General features: G+C 45.2%; 1 protein-coding gene across 4 annotated transcripts in view; it reads left to right on the forward strand.

Annotated features, from left to right (window-relative positions):
• The window catches only part of PALM2AKAP2 (PALM2 and AKAP2 fusion), a gene marked incomplete at both ends in the record, with an annotated part of 349,406 nt that overhangs the window by 107,216 nt on the left and 215,025 nt on the right, over nucleotides 1-27,165 (forward strand). For all 4 annotated transcript variants that reach the window (XM_079707064.1, XM_079707065.1, XM_079707066.1 and 1 more), the window contains 2 exons: nucleotides 22,728-22,842; nucleotides 24,012-24,033. In XM_079707064.1, the coding sequence (XP_079563190.1) occupies nucleotides 22,728-22,842; nucleotides 24,012-24,033 (137 nt within the window). The remainder of the gene's footprint in view (nucleotides 1-22,727; nucleotides 22,843-24,011; nucleotides 24,034-27,165) is intronic.

Raw genomic sequence — 27,165 nt, forward strand, 5'->3', positions numbered from 1 at the left:
ATAGGAAATGAACCATGAAGGCTGAGTTGGGACGTAAGCTGAATGGCTGTCACTGAGATGGAGAAAACACACATGGACATCATCGCAGATAACCAGAGAGGAAAGTGGGGGCTCTTCCTTGAGCTCAGTGAGGCCTTGGCTCCTTTTAGCCCCAAGTCGGATCCCAGATTTAGAGCTGGACTTGATTTACTGGATGATGCAGTCATGAGGACACTGACCACGTGCGTGTTGGATCGGAGCTTAACTGGCAAGGTCAGCTGGTTGTCATGGACGCTCCATGCTGACCAAGCTCACTTGGCTTGTGACAGCTCAGCCACCTGTTACAAACAGCTGAAGGGGGCCTGGCTCCACTTGGAGGCTTTTACTATCTCTGGCACGTTGTCTCTGCCTGGCGGTGGGAGGGGAGTGTGGATACAGCAACCAGTCGATTGCTGTTCTCACGGAGTCACCCTCTTCATGGGGAGCAGTGGTCCAGCCGTGGCTACATGAGGTCTTCCTTCTACACAGGATCTGTCATCTCTTTTTTTTTTTTTAAGCCTCCATTTTTTTAATGACCCTTTGTATTTTTTTATCATTAAGATTTTACTTTTTTTATTTTTTATTTTTTTTACAACTTTATTGGAGTATAATTGCTTCATAAATGTGTATTAGTTTCTGCTTTATAACAAAGTGAATCAGTTATACATATACATCTGTTCCCATATCCCTTCCCTCTTGCGTCTCCCTCCCTCCCACCCTCCCTATCCCACCCCTCCAGTTGGTCACAAAGCACCGAGCTGATCTCCCTGTGCTATGCGGCTGCTTCCCACTAGCTATCTACCTTACGTTTGGTAGTGTATATATGTCCATGCCACTCTCTCACTTTGTCACAGCTTACCCTTCCCCCTCCCCATATCCTCAAGTCCATTCTCAAGTAGGTCTGTGTCTTTATTCCTGTTTTACCCCTAGGTTCTTCATGACATTTTTTTCCCTTAAATTCCATATATATGTGTTAGCATACAGTATTTGTCTTTCTCTTTCTGACTTACTTCACTTTGAAGACAGGAGAATCACAGACCTAACTATAGAAGCAACTGTGGAGAAAAGACTGGAATAACAGGTTGGAGCCAGATCCTAGAAGGCTTTGAGTGCTGACCTGAGGGACTTGAAATTTATCCTCGAGACCATGGAGCGTGATAAACGTTTCAGAGCAGGCGAGTTGTAATAAGCCCAGGAGTGAAACTAGGATGCTGGTTCAGTGCTGCTGTTAGAGAAGGAGCAAGGCAGAGAAGTCGGGGTAAGACTGGGAACCAGCTGGGCAGGCGACTAGTTTAGGTTGGTTAGGGTCGAGGAAGACAGTCTACCAGCAAAGGATGGACCAGGACACCAGAGGGCAGATCAAACAGTTCGCTCAATAATCCCGAGATCCTCATGCTTGAGCCAGCGAAAGCATCAGGCAGAGGTGGCCCAGGGCTCTGGAGAGTTCCCAGGGAGAGGCGTTGGTGCGCCACGAAGGAACACTTCCAACCTCGGAACCAGTTCTAGGGCCGCTCACTCAGTCATCATCCTTGTCATTGTCCTCTTCCTCCCCCTACGCCTTCTCCTCCTCCCCTCCTTTTCCTCTCCCCCTTCCCCCTCCTCATTGTTATTATTACTGATCTCATCAATATCTTGAACCTGAATAGAGTTCTACCATGAATTAGGAGTTCCTCTTCCCCTGTGCTTTTGAAAGACTGAGCAGGGGCTTATTACAAGATGCAGTGAAAAGAGTATGCTCTTTGGCATTGACTGACCTTGCCCCAAACCTCAGCTCTGCACCTCATTAATGGCATGGGATTTGGGGCAAGCTACTTAACCCATATGTAAAGTGGGGATCAATAATAGTTATCTCCTTTGGCTCTTGTGAGACTTCACTTAGTCAGTGTATGTGAAACGTCTAGTCTATGCCTAGCACAGAATGAATGAATATATTCCCAGCTCCTGTTAGTATCCTCTTGTCTTTCTCTTCTTATAGCACAGAGTTTGTCCTCTATGGATCTTGTTTCTCTCTAGCCAGCGGCAGAACCTTGATGGGAGGGATGTGATCAGAACAATAGCATTTGTTCATTATGAAGTCAATTCAACCATCCCCCTATTTTATGTTGCACTGGTTCCCTAAAAAGCTGTACAGTAAACCATCATTTTAATGCAGTAGAGCCGCGGTCCTCAACCTTTTTGGCACCAGGGACCAGTTTTGTGGAAGACAGTTTTTCCACGGATGGGGGCTGATGGTTCAGGCAGTAATGCGAGCGATGAGGGAGCGATGGGGAGCGAGGGATGAAGCTTCACTCGCCCACCTGCCCCGCTCACCTCCTGCTGTATGGCCTGCTTCCTAACGCCGCCGTCGTCGGGGTTTGGGGGGGATTGGGGACCCCTGCAGTAGAGTAGCTGGAAATACTAGGAAGCCCTGCTTGTGGTCCTTTGTCAACTGAGATGTGTCATCATTGAATTCTTTTATATGCTGATTCTATTGAGTTCAATTCATTTAAAGGTGGAGCGTACCTATGAACTTATTTTGCTACTTAGCCATGCCTCAGCTAGCACTTAGAGTAGAGGGCCCCAAGGCCGCATCACAGAGCCTGCCTGTCTCTCTCCAGACACATATGGCCCTGTCTGACTTGCAGATCCAAGGTTGCACGTGACTGATTTGCCCTGGGAGGAACTCCCTGTCCAGAGACAACACAGCTAAACCCTTACCCTGGCCCAGATGAGAGGAGAACATGGGGTAGCAGGTGTGCAGTTGGTCACAGGCTGCTACTCAGTGCCGCAGGCACCCAGCATCTCCTTTGTGCACGTCCTTAGGATGGGTGCTGGGGTTCCTGAGATGACAGTGGCCTCTGCACTTGGAACCTCACAGGCTTCACGATCCTCTTCTTGTGCTTGAACTCATGAGCCAGATAGCGCTCCTGGCCCTGGGTGCTGAGTTATTAGATGTATGGGTGAAAGAGCTGCTCCTTAAGCAAAGGGTCAGGGACACCCACGTACTGGAGAATGTGCTGAGCCAGCCTCAGGAAGGGAGGGGGCTTTGCAGGAATGCACCCCGCAGAGCCTCACTGCCTGCCGCTTTCCAGATGTGGGAAGAGCCAGAGGCCTTGGGGTCTGTGTCAACACAGTGACTGGCCTTCAGTGGTAGGGAGGACATGTGTTGGCCATACTGGACCACAGGGTCACTGATTGGGTTGTTCATCACTGGCCTTTGGGGACACCTGCTATAGCCCATTGATGGTGTCTTATTGTCACATGGCCCCTATAAAAATGAAGATGAATCAAATACTCCCAGCCACTGCCTCCTGAAGGCTCAAACCTCTGGATCTTCTCAACCAGTTTCTGTCCCTGTCATAGAGCAGGTAACAAGTTAAGTTCACAGGTTTTGGCTGGAGATTTCTGCACGCACCACTAGGGGCAAGCGTGCTGTTCCTTGGAGAGCAAGGGAACAAAGCATTGAGGGCAATGGACATTTTAATGTTGATATGTTGAGCTTCCTCTTCCCAAGTAACCACATGATACCAAATCCAAACAACAGCAATTTCCTCCCAGATATCAGTACTTAATGTAAATTTCCAAGCAAACTACCTCAGTTGGTGGAATATGACTTTACCCGCCACTAGATGGCGCCCCATGTGCACGTAAGCCTCTTCCACATTGAGAACTTGAATTAGATTTTCTGGATTCTTTTTATAGGTATACACACACACACACACACACACACACACACATCCTAACTTTCACCATCCTTGAAGACAATCATCAATTCTTTAATTTTCCTTTTAGCATTCAAATTATGGGCTTAATCACATTCTCTGGAAAATTGGCTTAACATAGGAGTCTATGGGTGTTCTTAAATCTTATGGACCACAAACCGTGTGATTCAGAGGCTGAATTTGAATTTATTCATTAAATAGTATGTTTTGGTTTGTCTTGTAAAGTAGTGCATACGGTATTTAAAAAATAGTCTTTATTTTTTTTTCTTAAAAGTTATAATTTTAAAGTGTAAATGATGAATATATTTATATCACAAAAATTTAACATAGTAGTTTAACTAGGAAACATACAATATATATTTTTGACTAATATAATGACGTCTTTCTTGGTATTCAATTATTTTTCAAATCCTACCTTGTCTTTTTTTTAAACATTTTTATTGGAGTATAATTGCTTTACGATGATGTGTTGGTTTCTGCTTTATAACAAAGTGAATCAGTTATACATACACATATATCCCCATATCTCCTCCCTCTTGCGTCTCCCTCCCTCCCACCCTCCCTATCCCACCCCTCTAGGTGGACACAAAGCACCAGAGCTGATCTCCCTGTGCTATGCGGCTGCTTCCCACTAGCTATCTATTTTACATCTGGTAGTGTATATATGTCCCTATATACACTACCACTCTCTCACTAAAAAATAGTCTTTAAATTCAATTTTTTTAAAGACACCAGAAGAGAAAGGGAGAACAAATATTAAATAATACTTACTCCATGGCAGGCAGTGTTCTGAGATGACTTAAATGTTAACACATTTAATCTTCAGAGCTTAGAAAGAGCTCTTCCATATACATCATTATAACCATCTGATAACATCTAATAGAAAAGGAAGTAAACACTAAGAGAAGTGGGAGATTCTCCATTGTTTCAGCCAGTAAATGGCAGACTAATGGAACTCCTGACCTGGGCTCCTCTGCAGTACACCCTGCTGCCTCCTGCTGGTGTAAACAATCAGGAGAGGCTTTGCAGAAATCAGATGGTGGTGTGAAGGGTATTTGGATTCTGCTTTCTCTCTTTTCCTTTGTCTCAGTTTTCTTATCTATAACATAGGAACGAAACAATCCCAAATTGCTGTGAAAGAACTTCGTAAGCTGTCTGCTATTGTAATTTGGGGGGATAATTTGCGGTTTTGTGGGAATATGAGAACCCTCATATGTGAAGCTTGTGATCCTTCACTCATTCACACAAAAAACATTCCTTGCTACTGTGTAAGATCTCCCACACTGAGGTGCCTGTACTATTTCAATACTAAATCTGGTCTGCCCTGAGCTCTCTCTTACAGCTGAATGTTGCAGTGAGATTTCCTGTGCTTTCAGCAGGTGATTCTGCCTTAGCCTCAGGATCCAGAAATAATAGACAATGGGAAGACAACTCCAGGGGTGGGACCCAGCTGACTAGAGAGTTAGCCAGTGCCAGTTCTGTACAAGCCAAACCACCAAGAAAAGGCAGATCACTTTTTTTTTTAATTATTATTTTGGAACACAAAGTACTCTTTCTATATCCAAGAGTTTCCATTTCAAATGGCAAATCAGATTATCCCTTTGACAGAGGGCTTCAATTAAAAGCCCAAGTCTCTGGATCTATTTTAAAGCGCATTCTCCTTCTTTGGACCTGGTGCAGGTCTTGCTTCTAAGAGCTTCTCTGTTTTGGCTTACATAATGCTTTGTGACCCAGGCTTTGATGCCTACATGGGAATCATTTTGTATCTGGAGGTTCTCATTGGCAGGCTCTTGATATAAGGAAGATTCTGTTTTCCTTTGGGATTTGAAAACCCAGAAATAGACATCCTTCTCATTTGACTTCTCAAGACACTGGATGTTATAAAACAGAATCAGGGCTGATAAGTGGTATCAGGATAAAGTTTATCAGAGAAAATACTTACAAGTTTATTTTAGTTCTGAAAGTTTTTGTCTCAAAACCCCATAATAAATGTGGTGTGTGTGGCTTTCTTTAACTTCTGCAGCTCCTTCCTCTGTGGGACATTGGTCCACTCAACTGCATTAAGCAGGGTTTCCCAGAGCTCAGGCCAGGCGGGCTCATCCACCAAGGCCATTCTCTCTCTACCAGCCCAGGCTCCAGACTGCCAGAGGGCACCCATGAGCCAGGGCCAGGGGGGATGTAGCTGCTTCTCAAAACCAGATGCGCCACTGGAAAAGGGCCCCGCCGGGCCTTCTCGCTGGCATCTTAAAGACAAAATGTCTCTATTGTATCTGTAATATGGAAAAATAACAGGGAGCTGCCAGAAGGACTCTGAACGTGCCAAGGAAAAACCAATAGTGCAGGGCCACGATGTGCCTACAACCCACGCAGGACACTCAGGGAGGACGTGGTGTTTGGTGCTGACCCAGCCTCTCCGCTGCAGGGGAGAGGGGAGCCTCAGCATTTGCCGAGATTCCATGACGACGGTTAGTCTATAACTCCAAGCCCTTTCCTGCTGCAGCCATGGGAGGGCAGGAATGCAGCTCATCAGGCCAAGGGCTGGTTTTCCTTGAGAACTCGAGACCATTTCAGTCCTTGGAACATTTTCAATTACGGCCTCAAGACATGAGGTTCAAACTCATGTCTTGGCCAACTCTTTACCATAGACCATCAAAGGGGGCACAGCTGGCTGCAGCTGTGTTGCCTCCCTAGCCCCGAGAAGAGGGGCAGTCTGGTACCTCTAACAGGCAGTTGCAGGGAAGTGACCAAAAGAGAGGTGGGCAAGAATGGAAAGCCGAGGGTCTATCTAACCCCTTGCAGACTCTAGCCCCTGGGCTCCCTCAGCTACTTTTGCTCATAGTTTCACAACTAAATGTCACTCAGTTTTTTCAGTCCAGCCTATGACGCCACATTCGTGCAAAAAGGTTGACTTAGGATATCCTCGGTGTCATTATAGCATCAATGTCAATCAGTGGAAGCCTTTTTTGCTTCCCATAATAGTCCCTGTCAAGCACGGCCTCCTCATCTCTTGCCTGGGTAAATCTTAATTGATCTTCATGCTTTCCTTCTGCTTCTCTCCCCTACATCCACCCCCATTCTCCACATAGCTGCCAGTGTGGTCTTTCTGGAACGTGGCTGATCCGATCACGCCCTTAAAACAGACAGACAGACAAGAAACTTAAATGGTTTCCTTTTGCCTCCAGGACCAAATCTAAACTCCTGAGTGTGGCATTCAAGATCCATCACATCCTGGACCCTCCCCTCCCCATCACTCTCTTCCCATCATGAGCACACTTGGAAGAGGCCAGTCTTACAGAGATGCTTGAACCTCCTTGCGCATTTCTGCCCCAGAGCATCTGTGTCCACACTGTCGCCTTGGCCCATAATGCCCTCTAAACACCTCTCTGCCTTGATCATTTTTTCTCATCCTTCAAGATCCTACTGAAATGTCCCAAACTCCTGATATCCCGCCCTGCCCACTCCCTAAGCAGAGTTAGTCAAGCTCTCTTTCTTTGCATTCCCGCGGCATTAGGCACTTCCTGTTAGAGCTCTACAAAGCACTATTTTGTAAATGTTTATACACCTGTCTTCCCCATGAGATGATGAACTTCTTAAAAGTAGATGCTGGGTAACTATCACTGTACTAGCTCAGCACATGCTTGATAAACAACTAATGAAAGACCCAGCATATTTCAACATCTCTTGGTAAGCCAGAGAGACCCAAACACTGGTGTCTGCTTTAACCACTCGGGCCAGGAACTGCTTCTGTTTTCCTTTTAGGCGTTTTCCTCCAGCCAAGTACCTGATCTCTGAGCCTCATTTATACCTCGACCCAAAGCCACCAGTGCAGCCCTGGGCTCCAGAGAGGAAGGGGCAGGGTTCTGTAGCTGCACCTCTGAGAACAGGCCAGGGAACAATGGCAGGAAGTGTCCTAGTGGGAAACAATCAGCCAGGCACAGCCCAAGTGGAGGAGCTTCCTGATTGGCTTGATTTGTTCTGAGCAGGAACTCTTAGAATAACTTTGGAATTATCCCCGGGGGATGACAAGTTTCTCCGCAGAGGAGGAGCTGTCACCTGGTAATGTCAAGCATGGAAAACACAATTAGAAAAAAAACAAAGCCTGAGAGAAAGACTCCTTTAGGAAGATCCATTTGGATTTTGCAGAGCCCCCAGCTCCTGCCACAGCATCCCAGGGCAGCCTCCTTCAGAGTCTCCTCTTTGGGCACAGTTGAGCCATCACCTGTGCCCTCCAGATGGAGACCATTCTCCTCTCTAGGGCTCAGAGGCCAGAGGCGCTATTTGTCCTTAGGTGCCCTGTTGGGCAGCTCATGGAAGCCCAGGGTGTCAGTGGCCACAGGCAGCAATGCCCCCTTTCAGAACCACAGTCCTGCAGGAGACACTGATTGAGCGCTGGCTGTGTACAAAGCAGTGTAGACACTGTGGGGAGCATAGCAATACACCAGCAGCTGTTTCCACTCTCACAGCACGTTGATTGCCAGACCACGTTCTATTCTATGGAAAGGTCCACCCCAGGCAAGGAGGGGGGAGGAGGAGGGGGAGGGGCTCCCCATCAGCTCAAGCCTCAACCAGGGTAGCTCTCCCTGATCAAGATGCTGGAAAAGAAAATTCTACAGCAAAAAGAGGAAACCCTGGAAACCTTTGGTGTGGGAGCGGTTTCATTTGCTCTTGGAAGGAGGCGGCACAGGGCAGCAGTTAATTGCCTAGGCTCCACCGTATCTTGTAATAAACAATAATGGAAAAGAACTGAAAAAAAAGAATATATATATATGTGTGTGTGTGTGTGTGTATATATATAACCAAATTGCTTTGCTATACACCTGAAACTAACACAATATAGTAAATCAACTATACTTCAATTAAAAAAAAGAAAAGAAAAAAGAAATCCTAGGCTCCAGCAGCGAGCCAACCTAGGTTTGGATCCCAGCTTACCACTGACTGGTGGCAGATCACAAGTTACTGATCCTCTCTCAACCTCTGGCCTGTCAACTGTCAAGTGTGGATTATAGTAGTAGTTAATATGCAGATCGCAGCGAATTGAATAATGCTTACAAACCATGCAGCACATTGCCTGGCCCATGGTAAATGCTCACCCAATGTTAGCTGTTTTTACCACTACTCCTCTTGGACATTAAATAATTTTTATCCATGAATGACTCATTAATGTACCAACTCAGGTATCTTGAAAGCACTCTCAGTCTCCCCAGAGTAACCTCCAGTAGAGGACAACAGGCAGAAATGTGTTGACCATCCGCAATGTGGGCATTTATAAAAGCTGTGGCTGAAGCCCTGTCGATGCACACACACATACACACAGAGGCTGACAGGAAACTCTTAACTCAGCAGGAAAGCTATCACAGAGTGCTGGATTTAGGCATAAACAATGAATAAACAGGGATTTGGAAGAGAGGAATGCACCACATAAACAATTTTCACCATCAGATATGAAAGACCATATGCTTCCTGCATGAAGGGGTGAATTCAAAGAGAATCACAGGGGGAAATGAAGTAAACGCAGAGACAGTCCATCATTCTCACCCAATTTCTGCACATCTATGTGTCCTCCACCTGTGGTTTTATTTAGATGAGCCCCAGAGTAAATAAGAACAGTATGTTACACTTACACCACACGTGCGTGTACACACACACACACACACACAGAGTCAGGTAAAATTATATATTTGAGATATTTGGGAAGAGTGAAAGGTCTAGAAAATACAGCAGCTACCTTCTACATTATCTTAGGAGAAAGCAAATAAGACAAGTTTCTTTTTAATCAGTTCCTTGTACTAAGTCCAGAGTTGCCATTATTTTTAATTTTTTTAAGAATCATTTTTGGCCGAAGGAGTTGAGCCAAAGGGTGTGTCTTGAGGCTACTTTCAATTGGAAAACAATGTATGCATTCATTTACTCAACCAGCATTTCTTGAGAGCTTTCACTAAGCCAGGTTCCTTGTTAGACATAAGCTAGCAAGATGCTAGGAGCCATGTGCAAAGAAAGATAAAGAAGAGATGATTATTATCCTCAAGAGGTTTGCAAATGGGAGTTGGGAACAGAACCCCAAATCCATAAAAAAGTGTTTAAAATACCGTGGCATAAAATTGGTGGTGGAAATATGTCTGTAAGATATGGCAGCGAGAAAGCATGGGAAATGTATCAGGGAAGACTTCCAGAAGGAGATGGTACCTGAGCAGATTAATAAGTAGAATTACCCAGGGAGCAAACTGACAGAACTTAGCAGCTAATATACGTGTGTGGTGTTTACCAGAGAGGGGCAAGTCAGAGGTCAAGGTAACATCCAGAGGCTCACAGACATAGAAAATAGACTTGTGGTTGCCATGGGGGAGGGAGGGATGGATTGGAGTTGGAGGTTAGCAGACACAAACTGTTATATACAGGATGGATAAACAATAAGGTCCTACTGTATAGCACAGAGAGCTATATTCAGTATGCTGTGATAAACCATAATGGAAAAGAATATGAAAAAGAATACGTATATATATAACTGAATCACTTTGCTGTACGGCAGAAATTAACATTGTAAATCTACTATACTTCAATAAAATTAAGAAAAAATAATAAAACAAACAAAAAACAACAAAAAAAGATAACATCCAGGTCTCCATCTTAAATAGAATGGATTAGTGGTGGTACCAGCAGCTGATCTAAAGAATGCCGGAAGGAGGAACAGCTTTATGGAGAAGATGAGTTTGGTCTTGCATATGTTGGGTTTGAGATACTTATGGACCATCCAGGTGGAGACACTGAAAACGCAATTGTATGTAGAGACTGGAGTTACGAGAGAGGCTGAAGATATAGGTTGGGTAGATATAAGTCAGTGTGTAGGTGGGAATTAAAGCACGAGGGTGGACATGATTAGTCAGGGATAAAATGTAGAGCCAAGTGAACATTAAACGAAGAAGTAGAAGAGGCATGCTTATTGAGAATGTAGTATCCTGGCCTCTGAAGGGGAGAAGGAGTGGTCCAAAGCGTTTTATAAAGGGGAGAAGTCAATAGATTCACACTGAAGAGTATCCATTAGACGTGGCAGTTAGGATGTCACGGACTTTAACAAGATCAGATACAACAGCATGGCGGGTGCCATAACAGAGTGGAGTAAGTTGAGGGGTGACTGGGATGTGAGGAAGTTGAGGCAGCAAGTGGCGAGTGCTATTGGGGAAATCTGGAGGAGAGATTCAGCGGTAATTGGAACAGAACGCAGGGTCAAGAGAAGTTCACCTGTTTTTGGTGTGAGCGAATTTATTCTAAAGGGACTAAATGGGAGGAGGCATCTTGGAGAGAAGTTGAAGCTATGGCGGAGAGGGGATCATGGATAAAGTGCCATCCCAGAGGAATCGGCACAAGGTCAGGTGCACAGGTGGAGGCCTTGGCCTTCAGCAGGAGAGTCTCTGAGTCAGAGGCTGGAGGTGAAAGGCTGGATGAGACTTTTTCTCTTCCTGCAGAAAGGGATATTTCTTGGGAAGAAAGGATTTAAGCTACTGAGAAATGTATTGCTTTGAAAGGAGATCATTTCACTTTCATGTAATCAAAACTCTTTCTTTCTGATGAAACAGACTCAAACAAGAATCACATCCGAGAAATCAATGCTCAGCGCTGGCTTGGAAATGATTTTCTATAGAAGAAATCAACTTGCACAGATTCTGACAGTATGAGCCATGTGATTCCAGATAAGATAAATATACAAGAAAAGAATAGGCTGGTTTCCAGGGGCTTAGGAAAACTGATGGAGAGAGAAATTTCCATTCATATTTACTTGGGATTAAATTTGCACCAACATCAGTAATGAAAAGTACTAATATGTCCCAGCTGTTCACTCAGATAAAAACAGAAAGTAATCCAATATTTATTTTTTTCAATGAATATACAAATTTTAATACGTTTGGGGGGGTGGGGAAAGTAGCAAAACCAAGCCGAGATTTTTAAACTATATTGAATAGCACCATTTCCAAGTTAGTTTCACTATAGAATCCTTTAAAAGTGTGTTCTTGCTTTGCTTTGCTTTTCGTTCACTCAACAAATATTTATTGAGCGTCTGTATATACAGGAAAGAGTATAAGGTACAGTAATAAAATAAAATAATAGAATATGATAATAAAAATAATAAAATATTGTCCTGTTTCTCAATAAGCCTGTACTCAGGAGAGGGATAATACAGGTAGGGTTGGGGAGGATAAATACATTTTTAATGCTCTACTACCAGGTGGGGTGTACCAAGTGCCTAAGAGGTCTAAGGATGCTATGGGGATTTGGAAGGAGTGAGCACATTAGGTTGAGGGGATTGAAGGAAAACATTACTACGGAAACACTTTGGGCTTTGATTATTAGAGAGGAGAGTCATTCCAGGCTTTTTCACAGAGCAGCCTGCTGTTGGTTCTGGCTGGGACACAGGGGAAGGTGTAAGGCTGGGAAGGCATGAGAGCAGAGGGTGGAGGGTGTGACAGGAATTCCACCTAAGAAGGTCAGTCCGATTCGGGAAGGAGATGATGGAGAACCATCAAGTCAACTTTTCAACAAGGGAAAGGATATGAGCTATACTTCAGGAATTCTTAAAGGCACCATTCTCTTCTCGGCCATATTTCTGTCTCGGTGATGACGTAGGGGAAAAAAAATGAAATGGGCTTGAGTTTCCACTGACACCTTGCAGTCAAGGAAGGTCCTGTTCTTTCACAAGGAGAAGTGGAAATCCTGTTTATTTAAAGGCCATTAACCTTTTTCACAGTAAAATACCAAATGATCTATGGTGATTCCAGATATACTCATCTGAGTAAAAGGAAACTGTTTCCTTACAAATTGAGTCACAAATGAAAAATATTTGGGAGGTGCCATAGAAACGCACTGTTTTCCTGAAATATGGAAAATGAATTTTGTAGCATGTATGTGTGTGAAAGGAAACAGTATTCTGTACAGTGTCCTACCTGGAATATGGAAACAGAAAGCTATTAAGATAGATAGATAGATAGATAGATAGATAGATAGATAGATAGATAGATAGTCAGTCTTAGAATGGAGGGGTTAGATAATCAGGTCCCAGGCAGAATTGAGGATCCAGGCAGCAGGAACTAATGCGACAGCCTTCAGAATCCTGCTGTAGGAATGATTGACCACCTCCCTCCCAATTTTTCTCCGTTCCTGGGCGGCTCCTTCCAAGATGCAGATTTCTGGGCAAGAGTCCAGTTGACCTAGAGTCCAGTTGACCTAGTTAATATTTCCACTCCTTGGCCAGGGATATGAGGCTGTTTGATCAATAGTTTCACCAAATCCACAAGGTACTCCAGAGAGATTGTTTCCGAGTGGAGGAGCTAGATGCTGTTCCTCGAAAAGAGCAGGGATCCTGGGCAGGCAAAATTAATAATGCTCACCACCTTAGCATCTGTCACCAGACTCACTTCTGGACTACGAGTAACGTGTATTCTGCTCCCCCTCTGCAACCAGAACTCCAGGGTCATGGGTGAGCTCCACGTTGCTGAGTCTTACGTGTAGTGGTGATTAGCTCACTGTACTGCAAAGCTGGGAAGGTCTTTCAAGTGTATGGACAGCCCAGTCTTGGCTCTCTTCCTGGTATGATTCAGCTGGCAAAAGCTGTGAGCATCAGACTGACACAAACGTCCCAGTACCAACATACCAGAGATGCTAAGACATGGATGATTATTATTGTGCAAAGAGTAGGAACTTCCCTGCTGAGACTTTGGATGGGGCAGGGATGTGGGGTGGGGTGGGATGAAGCACAGACCCAGCTGAGCCCCATTTTATAAGGGTTGATTAGCAGGAATGAATCGCATACCTCACGATTGCCCATTTCTCCCTTCTTTTGCTGCTGAGACATTAATGAGGCTCTAGGCTCTGATTATCTATGGCCCCACATCCGCAGTGTGCTTCAAGGAGCATTCCTTCAAAAGTCAACAATACATGGTAAATGTCTTGCATCACTTAGGATTAAAGGTGGATGCGAGTAACAGAGACCCACAGTAACAGTGGCTTAAACAAGATGTTTATTTCTCCCTCCAGGAAAAATCCACAGGTAGGCAGTCAAGAGCTGTGTGGTGGCTGTGTGCTGGGAATTCCTCAGGGACCCAGCCTTCTTCCAGCTTAGCCCTCTCCTATCTTTGTTCTCAGAGTCCAAGATGGCAGTGAGAGCTTCACCTGCACATCTGTGCATTTCAGGCAGAAGGATGAAGGAAGGGCTGAAAGAAGAAAGGGCTACAGAAGGTTCTAAAAGCTGCCCTACAACACTTTGGCTTACATCCCTTTGGCCAGAATATGCTACCCATGGTTGCAAAAGATGCTAGGGAGTGTGCACATTATTCTGTGTGCCCTATGCCCAGCTTAACTGTAGGGGTTACATCGCACTGAAAGAAGGGGAGGATGGGAATTGGTGAACAACTCACAGCCTCTTTAATGTTTTGCCTTGTGCTGGATGCATAAAGAGGCGGGCAGCTTTCCTATCCTCTGAGGAGCAAACATTCTCCCTGAGGTTCTTGTTTTGGCAGGTTGGTCAGACAGGCACCCCACCTGACTGCTCAACTATGAAATTTCAGTTCTAGGGGAGAGAACAGGCCTGAATTCAGCACCTTGGGCCGGTCTGTCAGCATCTCCTTTTCATTCTGGAAGTATTTACTAAGACTCTAATGCATGTCGCCTGAGCAGCAATGGTTGACCTGTTCACAGTTTATGTGTGTGACCTGGGCCCATGTCCCTCGACAGTGAGGAAAGCTGTAATGGGTCCATTGTGAGGAATAGACTGGTCTTGCTCAGGGCTTGTTCAGAAATGTCCTTAGGGTCCCCAGGATTTTGTGAAGTTCCTTTACCACTCCCCTTGCCTCAGCTTTTCGTTGGTGCTGAGTGGGCTCCGTGAAGAAGCCCAGAAGTCCCCCTTCCTCTTGGTCACTCTCCCCTTTCCTCTTCTACTCTTCCCACTGCCCCCCACCCACTTCTGGGCCCCAGTTCGTATCACCCATGCTCCCCACTGAGTAGTGAGTTCCATTTGCCTTGGGTCTTCCCGTTTCCCAAATGGAGTGCCCACAAGTCAGGGTGTTAGCTAAACTTGACCTCTGCACTTCCAAGGGATGGAACTCAGACCATGAGTGAAAGCTGGTTAGCTTTCACTGACCAGTGCTGATGGTGAGCCCTGTTCCAAGAGGGAAGGGCTGCCTTGGGAGGTGGTGAATTCCCTGTGTGCAGAGGATTTCAAGCAGAGGTAGGATAACTGCTGGTTGGAGAACAGTTCAGGGGCTTCATGTTTCTGGAAATCAATGCGATTAAATGGCTTCCACTTACAGCCTGACCTTCTGTGGTTCTGTGAGCATGAAAAATCCATTGTGTTGCCCTATGCATTCTTGAGGAAGTGAGGGAAAAGGAGAAATGGTCCTAGGGAGATAGTCGAAAGCAGTGGCAAAGAGTCCTGGTTCTCTAGTACCATGGTCCAAATCCTGGCCCCATTATCTTTGTGACCCTGGGCAAGTCAGTAGCTTTCTGTATCTCATGTCCTTCATCTGTGTAATGGGAGTGAAAGAAGTCCTATTTCATAGGATATTGTGAAGGTTAAGTATCATAATGTATGTAAAGCACTTAGAACGGTGCCTAGCTCATAGTAAGCACTCAAAAATCCTCCTCATTATTATGATTGTTACATATAAGCAGTATATACATAACAAAAACAACATTAGGATTGTTAGTATCATAACAATTATTCTAACCATCACTGATGGAGAAAGAAAAAAATGAAATACACCTGAGTTTATAGGCAAAGCCTTTTCCAAACAGTAAGACTGTTGGAAACCCAGTTTGTATTAGTCTGTACTCTTTTGGATTCCACTGAGAAATGCCATGCGAAGGGAACATTGATTGGCTCCTATGAGTAAGAAGGGCAGAGGTGCCACAGAGAATCATGGGAAGCAGGAGCTAGAGAATCAATGGGCCAGGGTCCCTCTCACCCAGCCTCTCTTGTTCTCGTCTCTCTTTGTTTGAGCCTTGTTTTCTGCCACTGCAGATGAGGGAAGGTAGGGTCCCAGCAGGGCCTGGAAGGCCAGGTATTTCTGGCCCAGTCCAGGCCCAGCAGAATGAGAGCACAAAGTGAGCAATGGGGACGAGGGACAGGAATATTGGGGACGTCTCTGAGGCATCTTGCTGAGCTGTGTCCATTGGAGGGCAGAGTGTGCAGTGATTGAAAAGACCATGCAAGGCCACATGCTCCTGGGTGAGGGAGGGACGTATTATATTCTGGGCCTCGGTCTGTGATGTCTCCTCTGCCTGGCACGTTTTCTTCTCTTTCCACCCGATGAAGGCATCCTTCAAGGCCCAGCTAACATAACACCTCCTCAAGTCAAGTTTTTCTCACCACTTTGTATCTGTTGGAAATTGCATTCAGCTGTAATCACAATAGTGGCTTAAACTCACAGCAAGAAATCTGGAGCGAACTGTCCAGAGCTGGTGTCGTCACTCCAGGGTGCTAACTAGAACCCAGGCAATTTCTCTCTTTCTGCACACTCAGCCATCCTTAGCAGACTCTTGCCCCTCTGGACACAAGATGACTACTCCACCTACAGCATCATATGCCTTATGGTAGGCAGAGTAATGGACCCCCACACACAAAGTTGTCACCATCCTAACCTTCAGAACCTGTGAGTATGTTAGGTTACATGGCAAAGGGGAATTAAAGTTATAGACAGAATTAAGTTCTCCAAACAGCTGACTTTAACATAGGGAGATTACCCTGGATTATCTGGGTGGGCTCAGTCTAATCATAAGGATCCCTAAAAGTGGAGAGGAGGCAGAAGAAGAGAGTCAGAGGGAGATGTGACTGGGGAAGAATGGTCAGAGAGCTACAGCATTGCTGACTTTGACGATGGAGGAGGGAGCCATGAGGCAAGGACTGTGGGTGGCCTCAGGGAGCTGGAAAAAGCAAGGAAACGATTCCTCCCTAAAGCCTCCAGAAGGGAACAGAACTCAGCCACCTCTTGATTATAGCCTGTTGATACCCATGTCAAACTTCTGACCCACAGAAGTGTAATATAGTAAGTTGATATTGTTGGAAACTACTGTGTTTGTGGTCACTTGTTACAGCAGCAGTTGGAAGCTAATACATCTCTCTAGCACCAGGTCCCTGTACCAGGCAGGAAGAAGGGAAAGGCTGAGGGCATATGCCAGCTTTCCCAGAAGTCTCGCCCAACAATGTTTACATACATCTCATTGGCCAGAACTGTCCTGTGGCCACCCTTCTATGCAAAGGAAGCTGGATGTGTAAATTTTCAGCTGGGTACATTGCCACGTATCCCCCACAAAATAAGGATTCTGTTAGCATGGGAGTAGGGGAGAAGAGATCTTGGGCAGGCAACTTGGAGTCCCCGGAGGAACTGACACTTTTCCAAATCATTGTTCTTTCCTCCAGCTCTTTTTGGGCTCTCTTGCAATTTTTGTGTTTACTTGCTATTCTCATTACTTTACCAAGAGCTCGCCTGAGCAGACACCGTGGCTGATTTAGCTCTCTGTCCCTGATGTTCAGCGCAGTGCCTGATGGAAGGAAGGTGCTTGTATTAAGTTGGATGGATGGATATATACATGGACTTTGAAATGAGAGAATGATCTATGCACTTTATAGCGCCATAGGTCCTTTGTATTTTCCCATTACGAAGGTCTGTTGGGGTTAGGTCAATTTTATGAGACCATTTGGCCAGGACTGCAACCTCATCTCCAGTAAATTGAACGTCCACAGCTGCAGTGTGTCACCTTTCTTTACTGTCTATTACAGTCTGCTGCTTGCTGAGGAGAAACTGAGCAAGCCAGTCAGAGGCTGTTACGTGCACATGCACCTGTCTCAGCCTAAAGAGCCTTGGTTAACCTTGAGTGTAAATTACACTTCCTGCCAATTCTTTATTTTTAGCTTGGCTCCTCCAGGGAAGACTGCATTAGATTTCGGTCATGAAACTACAAAACACTGACATTTCTAGCCCAACTGGGATGACTCTTATTAACCCCATGACACTCGGTTTCTTGGGAAGCTCCTCAGCCCTGGGACTCAGGTTTTCCACGAAAAGATGTCAGTCTGGGCCGTCCAGTGCCCACATATGCATGTGTAGAGAAAGCTGCTGCTTGGATCTGACTCACTCAGACTTATATAAGCTGTCGATTTCCTGAGTTCATTCCCTTTGGATGAAACTCAGGTGGTGTTATCGTGAAAGTCTAGTTTTGTTGCTTTTTTTTCCTCTCTCTCTCCGTTCCTTCTCAGTTACACAGTATCACGACCCAAATCTTTAGCACTTGATCTATATAGCCAAGAGCCCTGAAACCCATAAGGCCCAGGCAGTGGACACAATTGGGCCAGCCAGTGGGCATCAGGTCACAGAGAATTCTTAATCACTTGAGCCTGCTTCATCGGAAGAAGTGAGTTACTTATAGTCAGCCTCTTTTTTTTTTAAGTCAGATATTTTTTGTTTGTTTATTTATTTTTGGCTGTGTTGGGTCTTCGTTTCTGTGTGAGGGCTTTCTCTAATTGCGGCAAGTGGGGGCCACTCTTCATCGTGGTGCACGGGCCTCCCACTATCGTGGCCTCTCTTGTTGTGTAGCACAGGCGTCAGACGCGCAGGCTCAGTAGTTGTGGCTCACGTGCCTAGTTGCTCTGCAGCATGTGGGATCTTCCCAGACCAGGGCTCGACCCCGTGTCCCCTGCATTGGCAGGCAGATTCTCAACCACTGCGCCACCAGGGAAGCCCCCAAGTCAGATATTTTTAACACAACTTTTTTCCAGAATCACTTGTAGTGCCTGACTCTTGAGTCCAGCCAGACAATCTCCGTCAGTGTTGGTTGAATTGAATGTAAATCGATATTGTGCCCATTTTAACCCCCATTCGACCCAGGAGAAGCTGGGACCCTGGCTCCTTTCCAGTGCCACAGCCTGTGAAAGGCAGCCTTCTCAGTGCTAGGCCAGAGGAGGCATTTTTTTTTAAGTGATTTACTGTTTTTATTCTGATTAGATAAGGAATACATGAGGTTTTTTTTTAATTGGGGAAATATTGAAAATTATAAAGACGAAAATTAAAATCACCCAATAGCTCATTGCCCAGAGACAACTACCATGGATATTTTCCTATTTTCTCGAGCTTAACGCTCATGAAGGGGTGCTCTGTATCCCTCCTGATTTCTCTAAGGATTGAGGGAAATGGGGAGAGGGTAGATTATAGTCCTTCTAATCTTTTAGCTTCAGGTATTATTGGGATATACATACACATACATATATACATATATTTATATAGATATATATTATTCGGAAATATATCATTAGGATATAATATATATAATACACACATATATAATATATATCTCTCTAACATACACATATGTATATTTTATTAACATCTTTATTGCGTATAATTGCTTTACAGTGTTGTTTTAGTTTCTGCTGTATAGCAAAGTGAATCAGCTGTACGTATACATATATCCCCATATCCCCTCCATCTTGTGTCTCCCTCCCACCCCTCTAGGTGGTCACAAAGCACAGAGCTGATCTACCTCTGCTATGCGGCTGCTTCCCACTAGCTGTCTGTTTTACATTTGGTAGTGTATGTATGTTAATGCCACTCTCTCACTTCGTCCCAGTTTACCCTTCACCCTCCCTGTGTCCTCAAGTCCATTTTCTACATCTGTGTCTTTATTCCTGTCCTGCCCCTAGGTTCTTCAGAACCTTTTTTTTTAGATTCCATATGTATGTGTTAGCATGTGGTATTTGTTTTTCTCTTTCTGACTTACTTCACCCTGTATGACAGATTCTGGGTCCATCCACCTCACTACAGATAACTCAATTTCATTTCTTTTTATGGCTAATATTCCACTGTGTATATGTGTCACATCTTTTTATCCATTCACCTGTCGATGGACACTTAGGTTGCTTCCAAGTCCTGGCTATTGTAAATAGTGCTGCAATGAACATTATGGTACATGTTTGAACTGTGTCAGTTAGCTGTTGTCACAGTAGTGCTCTGTGACAAACTACTCTCAAACTCAGTGGTTTAAAACAAAAATCATTTGTACTTGCTCACACTTCTGTGAGGAGTAGGCTGGGTGTTGGCTGATCTAGGCTGGGCTTAGCTGAGTGGCTCTAATTGAAGGTGCAGATCTGACTGGGCATGGCTTCTGACTCTGGGTTGGGCTCCTGTCTACTCCCCACGTGTTCTTTCCGGGGTGCAGGCTGAAGGGACAGCAGCTGCCCAGAGAAGTTGTTCTCTTGGTGCCAGCAGAGGCACAAGAGGACAAGCCCAACAGGGCAAACACATTCCAAACCTCTGTTTGTGTAGTGTCTGCTAACATCCTATTGGCTAAATCAGGTCACATGGCTGCACCCAAAGGGGCAGGGAAGTACATCCCGCCCACCATGAGGCCAAAGCAAATCATGTGACCCAACATCGGTGGGTCGGGGATGTATATACTCTTCCCATGGAGGTGAAGGAGGAAGGGAGGGAATTTGTTTTAGAATAATGGAATCTACCCACATCCTAGACATCTGCTGAGGTACTCGGTTTTTTGAGATTCAGATGAAATCGCTCAGAATTCACCTGGCCAGTGCTATCATCCAATCTCTCCAGGAAACCTCTAGCCCAGAGCTCCTCTACCCAGTGAATTAGTTCCATTTATAGATCATTTGAGTTGTCCCTATTCCATGCTCATATTCCTTTCCTTGATTCCTCCCAAAGTAATTTACACAGATGTGTGTAAAGAGTTTGCTGAACATTTGGAACAGCAAAGGTTGATATCTCTTTGTTTATATATTGGTGTTGCTTGGCCCCTCTCCTCTAGATTCTGTTTGCATTTCAGCCCACACACAGCCTCTCAAGTCAAAACTTGCTGAAGAATTACCTGGGTCTCAGAAATCCTGAAGATCTCATCTTGGCTGAGCTATGACTTTTTTGCAACTTGGTTCAGCTTTTTTCATTCATTCAACATACTTGTATTGAGCATTTGTGCCCTCACCATGATGAATTTATACTCTAGTAGGGGAAATTAACAATGTGTGTATACTCTAACACAGGGTTTAGAACTATTAAACCTTGGCAGTGTTGATTTGGGGGGGGGGCAAATCATTCCTTATTGTGGGGGGTGTCCTGTGCTTTGTAGGATGTTTATCAGTTGCTACCCACTAGATGCCAGTAGCACCACCTCTACTCTCCTTGAGTGATGGATAGCCACAATATCCCCAGACATTACCAAATATGCCCTGGGGGACAAAAGCACCTTGGTTGAGAACCATTGCACTAACATATAGTAGACTTGATAAGACCTCTGGTCTTATTATTTCCTGGTGGTGAATCTGTGAAAGCCTCATGGGGTGGATGATCTCTGCGTTAAGACTTCAAAAATGATTAGGGTTTAGAAATGAGTTTCTTGAAGGAGGGAAAATCATGGGGCACAAATGGACAAATAAGGAGTAGCTCTGTCTAAAGCATAAAATGAAGTAGACTTATTGGTAAGAGTGGAGGCTCTATAGGTATTAGGAGGCTAGATACTGTGATCATAAGGACTACCACTTTCACTGTGAGGGAAATGATCGGTATATCTGAAGCTGTGTTCATTTGGAGGGGATACCATTACACATAGTGTTTGTCTTCATAACCCAAAGTAATTGCTGCAAACTCTTATCCTTCCAGAGGTCATTTTCCTGATGCCTAGTAAGGAAACAGAAAAGGCCTCTGAGGGATACAGTGCAAAAATCCCATGCCTATATCTTGGTGTTCCTTACCCCTCAGAAGATCTCACTAGCCAGTTCCCAACAGCAGATTAGAAGATGGAAGAGGAGGAGGGGGAGGCAGGCATAGACTCTGCAGAAAAGCTTCCAGCCCAACAGAGGGAAGGAGACCAAAAGCAGAACTGAATGAATGAACGAATAAATTCAGACCAAACGATTTGGAAGCATAATAATCTGGAGTCCTGTAGGCAGGGGAACATCCATCCCTTCATAACCTCCAAAGGCATTGGTGCATTCCAGCACCACCCTAGTATACCAGCACACTCAATGTGTAACAAGGCAGGGCATATGTGAAGTACTGTAGAGCCCATGTGTCTAGAGTTTAGCACCAGTTAGGAGCAGGGTCTAAAGTTACACTTACTGACTTGAACCCTAGCCTCAAGGCGCTGCACCAGTAAACTAGTTCCTTAACCAAGCCAAGCCTTCATGATCTCATCTGTAAAATGAGAATTCCCGGCTCATAGGGTCATAGGGTCATCGGGAAGGTTGAATACAATAATCCACATGAATTCTTAGCTCAGCTCTTGGCACAGATTTAGTGCTCAAGAAAAGTTAAATGGTTATTACTGTCATTTCATTGAAAGAATAGAGCTGCCAAGACTTCCCCCAAATCATCACTGTAGCTGCTGTTCTGGAATATTCCCAGAGTCTCCTGGCTGTGCTGAAATTTCCTTTCCAGGAAATAGATAAGTGGGTTGTAAACACTGAGGAAAGTTTCAGAAGAGTGGGGGCAGTCATATCAGTCCCTTCCATCTCCTGTCTTCTTGGTAGTAGAGTTAGGCCACTGAGGAAGGTGACAGCAGGTTCCCAAGGGTACTGGCCATCAGCCATTTCTCGGCAACATATTCCCTTTGAGCAAGACTGGCTCTTCACCCTTGGCCAAGCTGACAGGAGAGCAGTTATCCTGAGATAGGAGAATATGAAGCTGCTCTCCAGCAGAAAGTATGTCCTATGCTATGTAAAACCATCTACCTCCAAGTTAAGAATGTACACGTGAAGAGAAGGGGAGGCACCAAAGCAAACTGCAAAGTGGCGGCAGTGACCTGGTGGCAGCACCTCTGGGTTGGTTTCCTTTGATCAGTGTCTGCTTAGTGGCAAAGCTGGAAACACAGGATGCTCTGTGAGGTAAAGCCTTGGCCGGGTACCGCAGCATCATGTAAAATGCAGACCGCCAGGAAGTCACCCAGCAGCAAGAAGCTGCTCTCTGGTCCAGGGGTGGAAGGACAGTAGAGTAACCTGTCCTCTGTTTGTGTGTTTTCCAGGCTGGAACAGGAAATACAAGCACTGGAAAGTGAAGAGTCCCAGATATCTGCCAAAGAGCAAATCATCCTAGAGAAACTAAAGGAGACAGAAAAATCCTTCAAGGACTTTCAGAAGGTGAAGAAAACAAATGTGATTTCTCTCAGTTATATCCCTGAGGAAGTAAGCACTAGTAGAATGGTGCCAATTGGAGAAAAGGCCAGTTGGTATTGATGAGAAGACTAAGCCACACACTCTGAGGGGCAGATGCGTGAGGACCAGTGCCACCTCTGAAGCTGAGAGTGGCCTGTCTTCAGGGCTGGGTCCACCTGACCCACCAGAAGCACAGAGAAGAGACATGAAATTAACCCCATCTCCCTATGGTCCAAACCCTTTATATGCCTAATGCCTGAAAAGTCATCTCCCATTAGACTCTAGAATTCTAAAACCAATTCTTATGAAGCAGATTAAACAGACTCCCTGTGGCTTTAAGTCTTTCCTTTATAAAAAGGCCAAAGACAAAACCATATCAAATGAGCATGAACTCTAAAAACAAAGCGTCAGTGAAACATGAAATTTTACCGTACAAGCATGCCTTGGAGGTATTGCAGGTTTGGTTCCAGACCACTGAAATTAATCAAATATTGCAATAAAGTGAGTGTCATGAATTTTTTGGTTTCCCAATGCATATAAAAATTATGTTTATACTATACTGTAGTCTATTAAGTATGCAATAGCATTATGTGTAAAAAAATGTGCATGACTTAATTAAAAATAATGCTGTTGGAACAATGGTGCGGACAGATCTGCTTAACTGGGGGTTGTCAAAAACCTTCAATTTGTAAAAAATGCAATATTGAGGCCCAATAAAATGAGGTATGCCTGTCTGTGAAAACAGATGGTACTGTGTAGCAAAGGGAGAATCCATAAAGCCAGCAGGCTCTGAATAACTCAGGACCCTCCCTCCATTTTATAATACGTGTTTCCTCAGGTACCCAACAGTTGATAGGAAAGCAGTCTAATCACATTCATTTTAAGATGGGATTTTCTGATATCACTTCTCCAACACAACCAAGGGTATTTGCCGAATAATTGAAATATATCTCTTGTAGGAGAAATTCGGTATAAGGTGGGAAGGGTAAACCTTTCCCTTAAATTTCAGGATCCCAAACAAATTTCCCAGAAGGAAAGAAAGCATGGGGTTTGCCCACCACAGTCAAGTTCTGGGGGAGAAAGATGGGTTAAATGAGTGAGGGGTCATCTCCCCACGTGTGTAGTGACGCTCTGCCCTGCTTTTGTTTCCACAGAGCTTCTCCAGTACGGATGGAGGTAAGTGTAAGCGCTCTCTCCCCATCTGTACCTGAATATTTTCATGCATCAACTTAGTGGGTTTCATTAACACAGGCTCACCAGGAGACGCGATGTGTTGGTTTGTAAGGGCATCAGAAAGAAGGGGAGTGCTGTTTGCAGGTGCTCAGGAGGGCCACGCCCCCGGTCTCCTCTGCCTCTCCTCTTCAAGGACCGCTTCTTGACCAACTCTTTCTAGGCTTACACAATTGGCCTGGCTCTTCTCCTTCCCATTTGGTCCCCAAGGTTCACTGCTTTGATCTCTCTTGAAATATGTTCAGCCAAGAGTGCCAGCCTCAGGACCAGTTCCCTGGTAGGGATGAGGCCACTGGTGCTGGTGGTTACGTCTCCAGGTTACAGTATACGGCAGGAGCCCATCATCTGATGTTTAGGAAACCTTCCTAAGGCCTCTGGTTTTACTTTGAATCAGAAAACTGCAGTTTCTCCAGCCTTCCAGGGAAACAGGGCTGGGCAGAACCTCCCTCCCTGTGGGGCATGGTTGGCCAGGAGCACGTGAAGGGTGGGAGCAGGGCCCCGGCTTCCTGAACCCCATCCTGGCAGGAGTGGGCCTTCCTCTGCTCTCCCCTCCCCTCCCCTCCGCTCTCCTTCACTGGGGCCATGTGATGAACTTGGGATTGTGTGCTTCTCAGCCTTCACCGTGCTCCTCTGTTAGCTACAAACTCATGAAAACCACTTGATTCCCTCTTTCACTCTGGCCCTCAGCTAGACCTGTCTTAAAATGCCGGGACTTGTCGGAAGATCAGATACCATCTGCTCACCTGATTCTTATGAGGTCAACCTCTAAATTAGGAAGATGATCAGGAGCTAGAATAAGTGTTGGCATCAGTGTTTTCCCAATGTCTTTTGGAAATATATGGTTAAAGATTTTAAAATGCAGAGATGGATAATGCATTTTTCTGGATTAGCAAAGATCCTTGCAATAACGATAATTCTAACTTCAGCAAAAAAGAAAACAAACAAAAAAACTGGTTTGTCTGGGTTCTCACCACCACCCTCCAGCAAGTAAAAGGCAGGGGATCTGGATTTTGGCTCCTTGGGTGATCTTTGGGAAGGTATTAAATTAAATTCATGTGTCCAGTGCATGTGCTCAGAGGCAAGTCAGGGTCGAGCAAGCAGGGACTCCAGGAGGAGGACTTTCAATAGTTCTAGAACCTTTTCTAGGGTGTGGCCAAATCAGGACATTTGTTCTGTGCTTTGGGAGTGGAGCATGGACTGAAGAGGTGGCCTTGTCTATTTTGGGGAGTTGAGGGTGGCAGCATGGGAAGGATAGCGGGCTTTCCCTCGTGCTAGGGCTGCCCAGAGGCCGTGTACGTGACCAGCAGTAACACAGTGTCAGACACTGACCCACAGATACCCACATATTGGAAGCGTGCACATCAACTTTTTATGCTTTCACTTCTTTTTCTCTCAAACCAGGGCCTTTCCTAGACTTCTCTCTCTGATTAGGGAAAGGATGGAGCCTGCATGTCATGTCCCAGGGAAAGCTGTGCGGGCCATGGAGACCCATGTAGTCTATGACTTGTTAACAAGCATCCAAGAAGCCATGTTATAAACTCTCACTGCTCTCTTTTTCATTTTCACCCTGAACTTCTCTCATTTCCTCCTGTACTATGTACTTCCCACTATTTTCGTCTGTTCACCTAAGTAGTTCATAAAGATGGTAAGAAACACGATCGTGACTGAGAAGGGAACCTACAGAGAAAAATCACCTTCATGATTCCATCCTTCATCACTTTTTGACAGGATGGGTGAGCTCAGGCTTAAAAGGATGCAGAAGTCTCAGGGATCCCAAGAAGTGGCCAGGGAAAAGTTTCCATGGCCTTGTCACCCTGGATGATGATTCCTACCGTGTCTGGTTATAACTAAGTCTGGGGAGACCTTTCCATTACACCACATCTGCTGGCAAAGAAAAGTTTGAAGGAGGGAGCACGTCCTTCCACGAATGCAGTCAGTGTTTATAGGCCACTCTGTGGTCTGAGGGTAAAAACTCATCATGAAGCACATCCAGTTCAGGGACTTTGGGATGTCTGATTCTTTTCTCTTTCTTTGATTTCAAAGTGCCAAGACCCTCTTAGAATCAACCAATTGTTGTTACTGAGACCTAACAAAAAAATGATTGTAGAATAATGATGCTTAGGACAAATACCCAACTTCTGAAACACGATGATTACAGAATCCAGGCCCAACTGAAATTATATAACTGTACAAGATGCTGCAGATAATCAGCAGAAGCATCTCTAGTTTAATGAGTTGCCAAGGAGTCGGCAGCTAGCATGTGCATGTGTAACAACTGCTGTTCAGGTACCCTGTGCATGTCTCCCTGTGCTTTTCAGAGAAAACAAAGGTACTGGACTGCTGGATCACCAATGGTTTATTGTGGGGGTTTTTTTATAAAAATTTATTTATTTATTTTTGGCTGTGTTGGGTCTTCGTTCCTGTGCGAGGGCTTTCTCTAGTTGCGGCAAGCGGGGGCCACTCTTCATCGCGGTGCGCGGGCCTCTCACTATCGCGGCCTCTCTTGTTGCGGAGCACAGGCTCCAGACGCGCAGACTCAGTAGTTGTGGCTCACGGGCCTAGTTGCTCCACGGCATGTGGGATCTTCCCGGACCAGGGCTCGAACCCGTGTCCCCTGCATTGGCAGGCAGATTCTCAACCAGTGCGCCACCAGGGAAGCCCCACCAATGGTTTTTGACTACATGGTAGCCTTGGCAATCAAGAGCAATGTATTCCAATCTGGAGTAGAATTTCTTGGCAACATACGTTCTGATTCCCCCTCACTTCTTCCCCATCCCACATACACACTTATTATATGGTAGAGTCCTCATCGATTGGGTGGGTTGTTTTTACTGCCCTAAATAGGCACAGTGTTTTGTGTAAGTATAAATTGCATGTGGTATGTACCTAGAGCTACCTCTGTTCTTTACCCACCGAGGAGCTGGTGTGAAACCCTTGGCCAGAACTGGCAAAAGAAAATATCTGTCCTGGGCCCATCTCATCCTTGCTGTTTGAGACTGATCTTTGTAGATTTCCATCCCATCCCAGTCTGAGGTGGCCTGGGACCTTTCCCACATCAAAACTCTCATACCAGGGACT

This window comes from Hyperoodon ampullatus (genome assembly GCF_949752795.1).
Source record: "Hyperoodon ampullatus genome assembly, chromosome: 6".
Classification (NCBI taxonomy): domain Eukaryota; kingdom Metazoa; phylum Chordata; class Mammalia; order Artiodactyla; family Ziphiidae; genus Hyperoodon; species Hyperoodon ampullatus.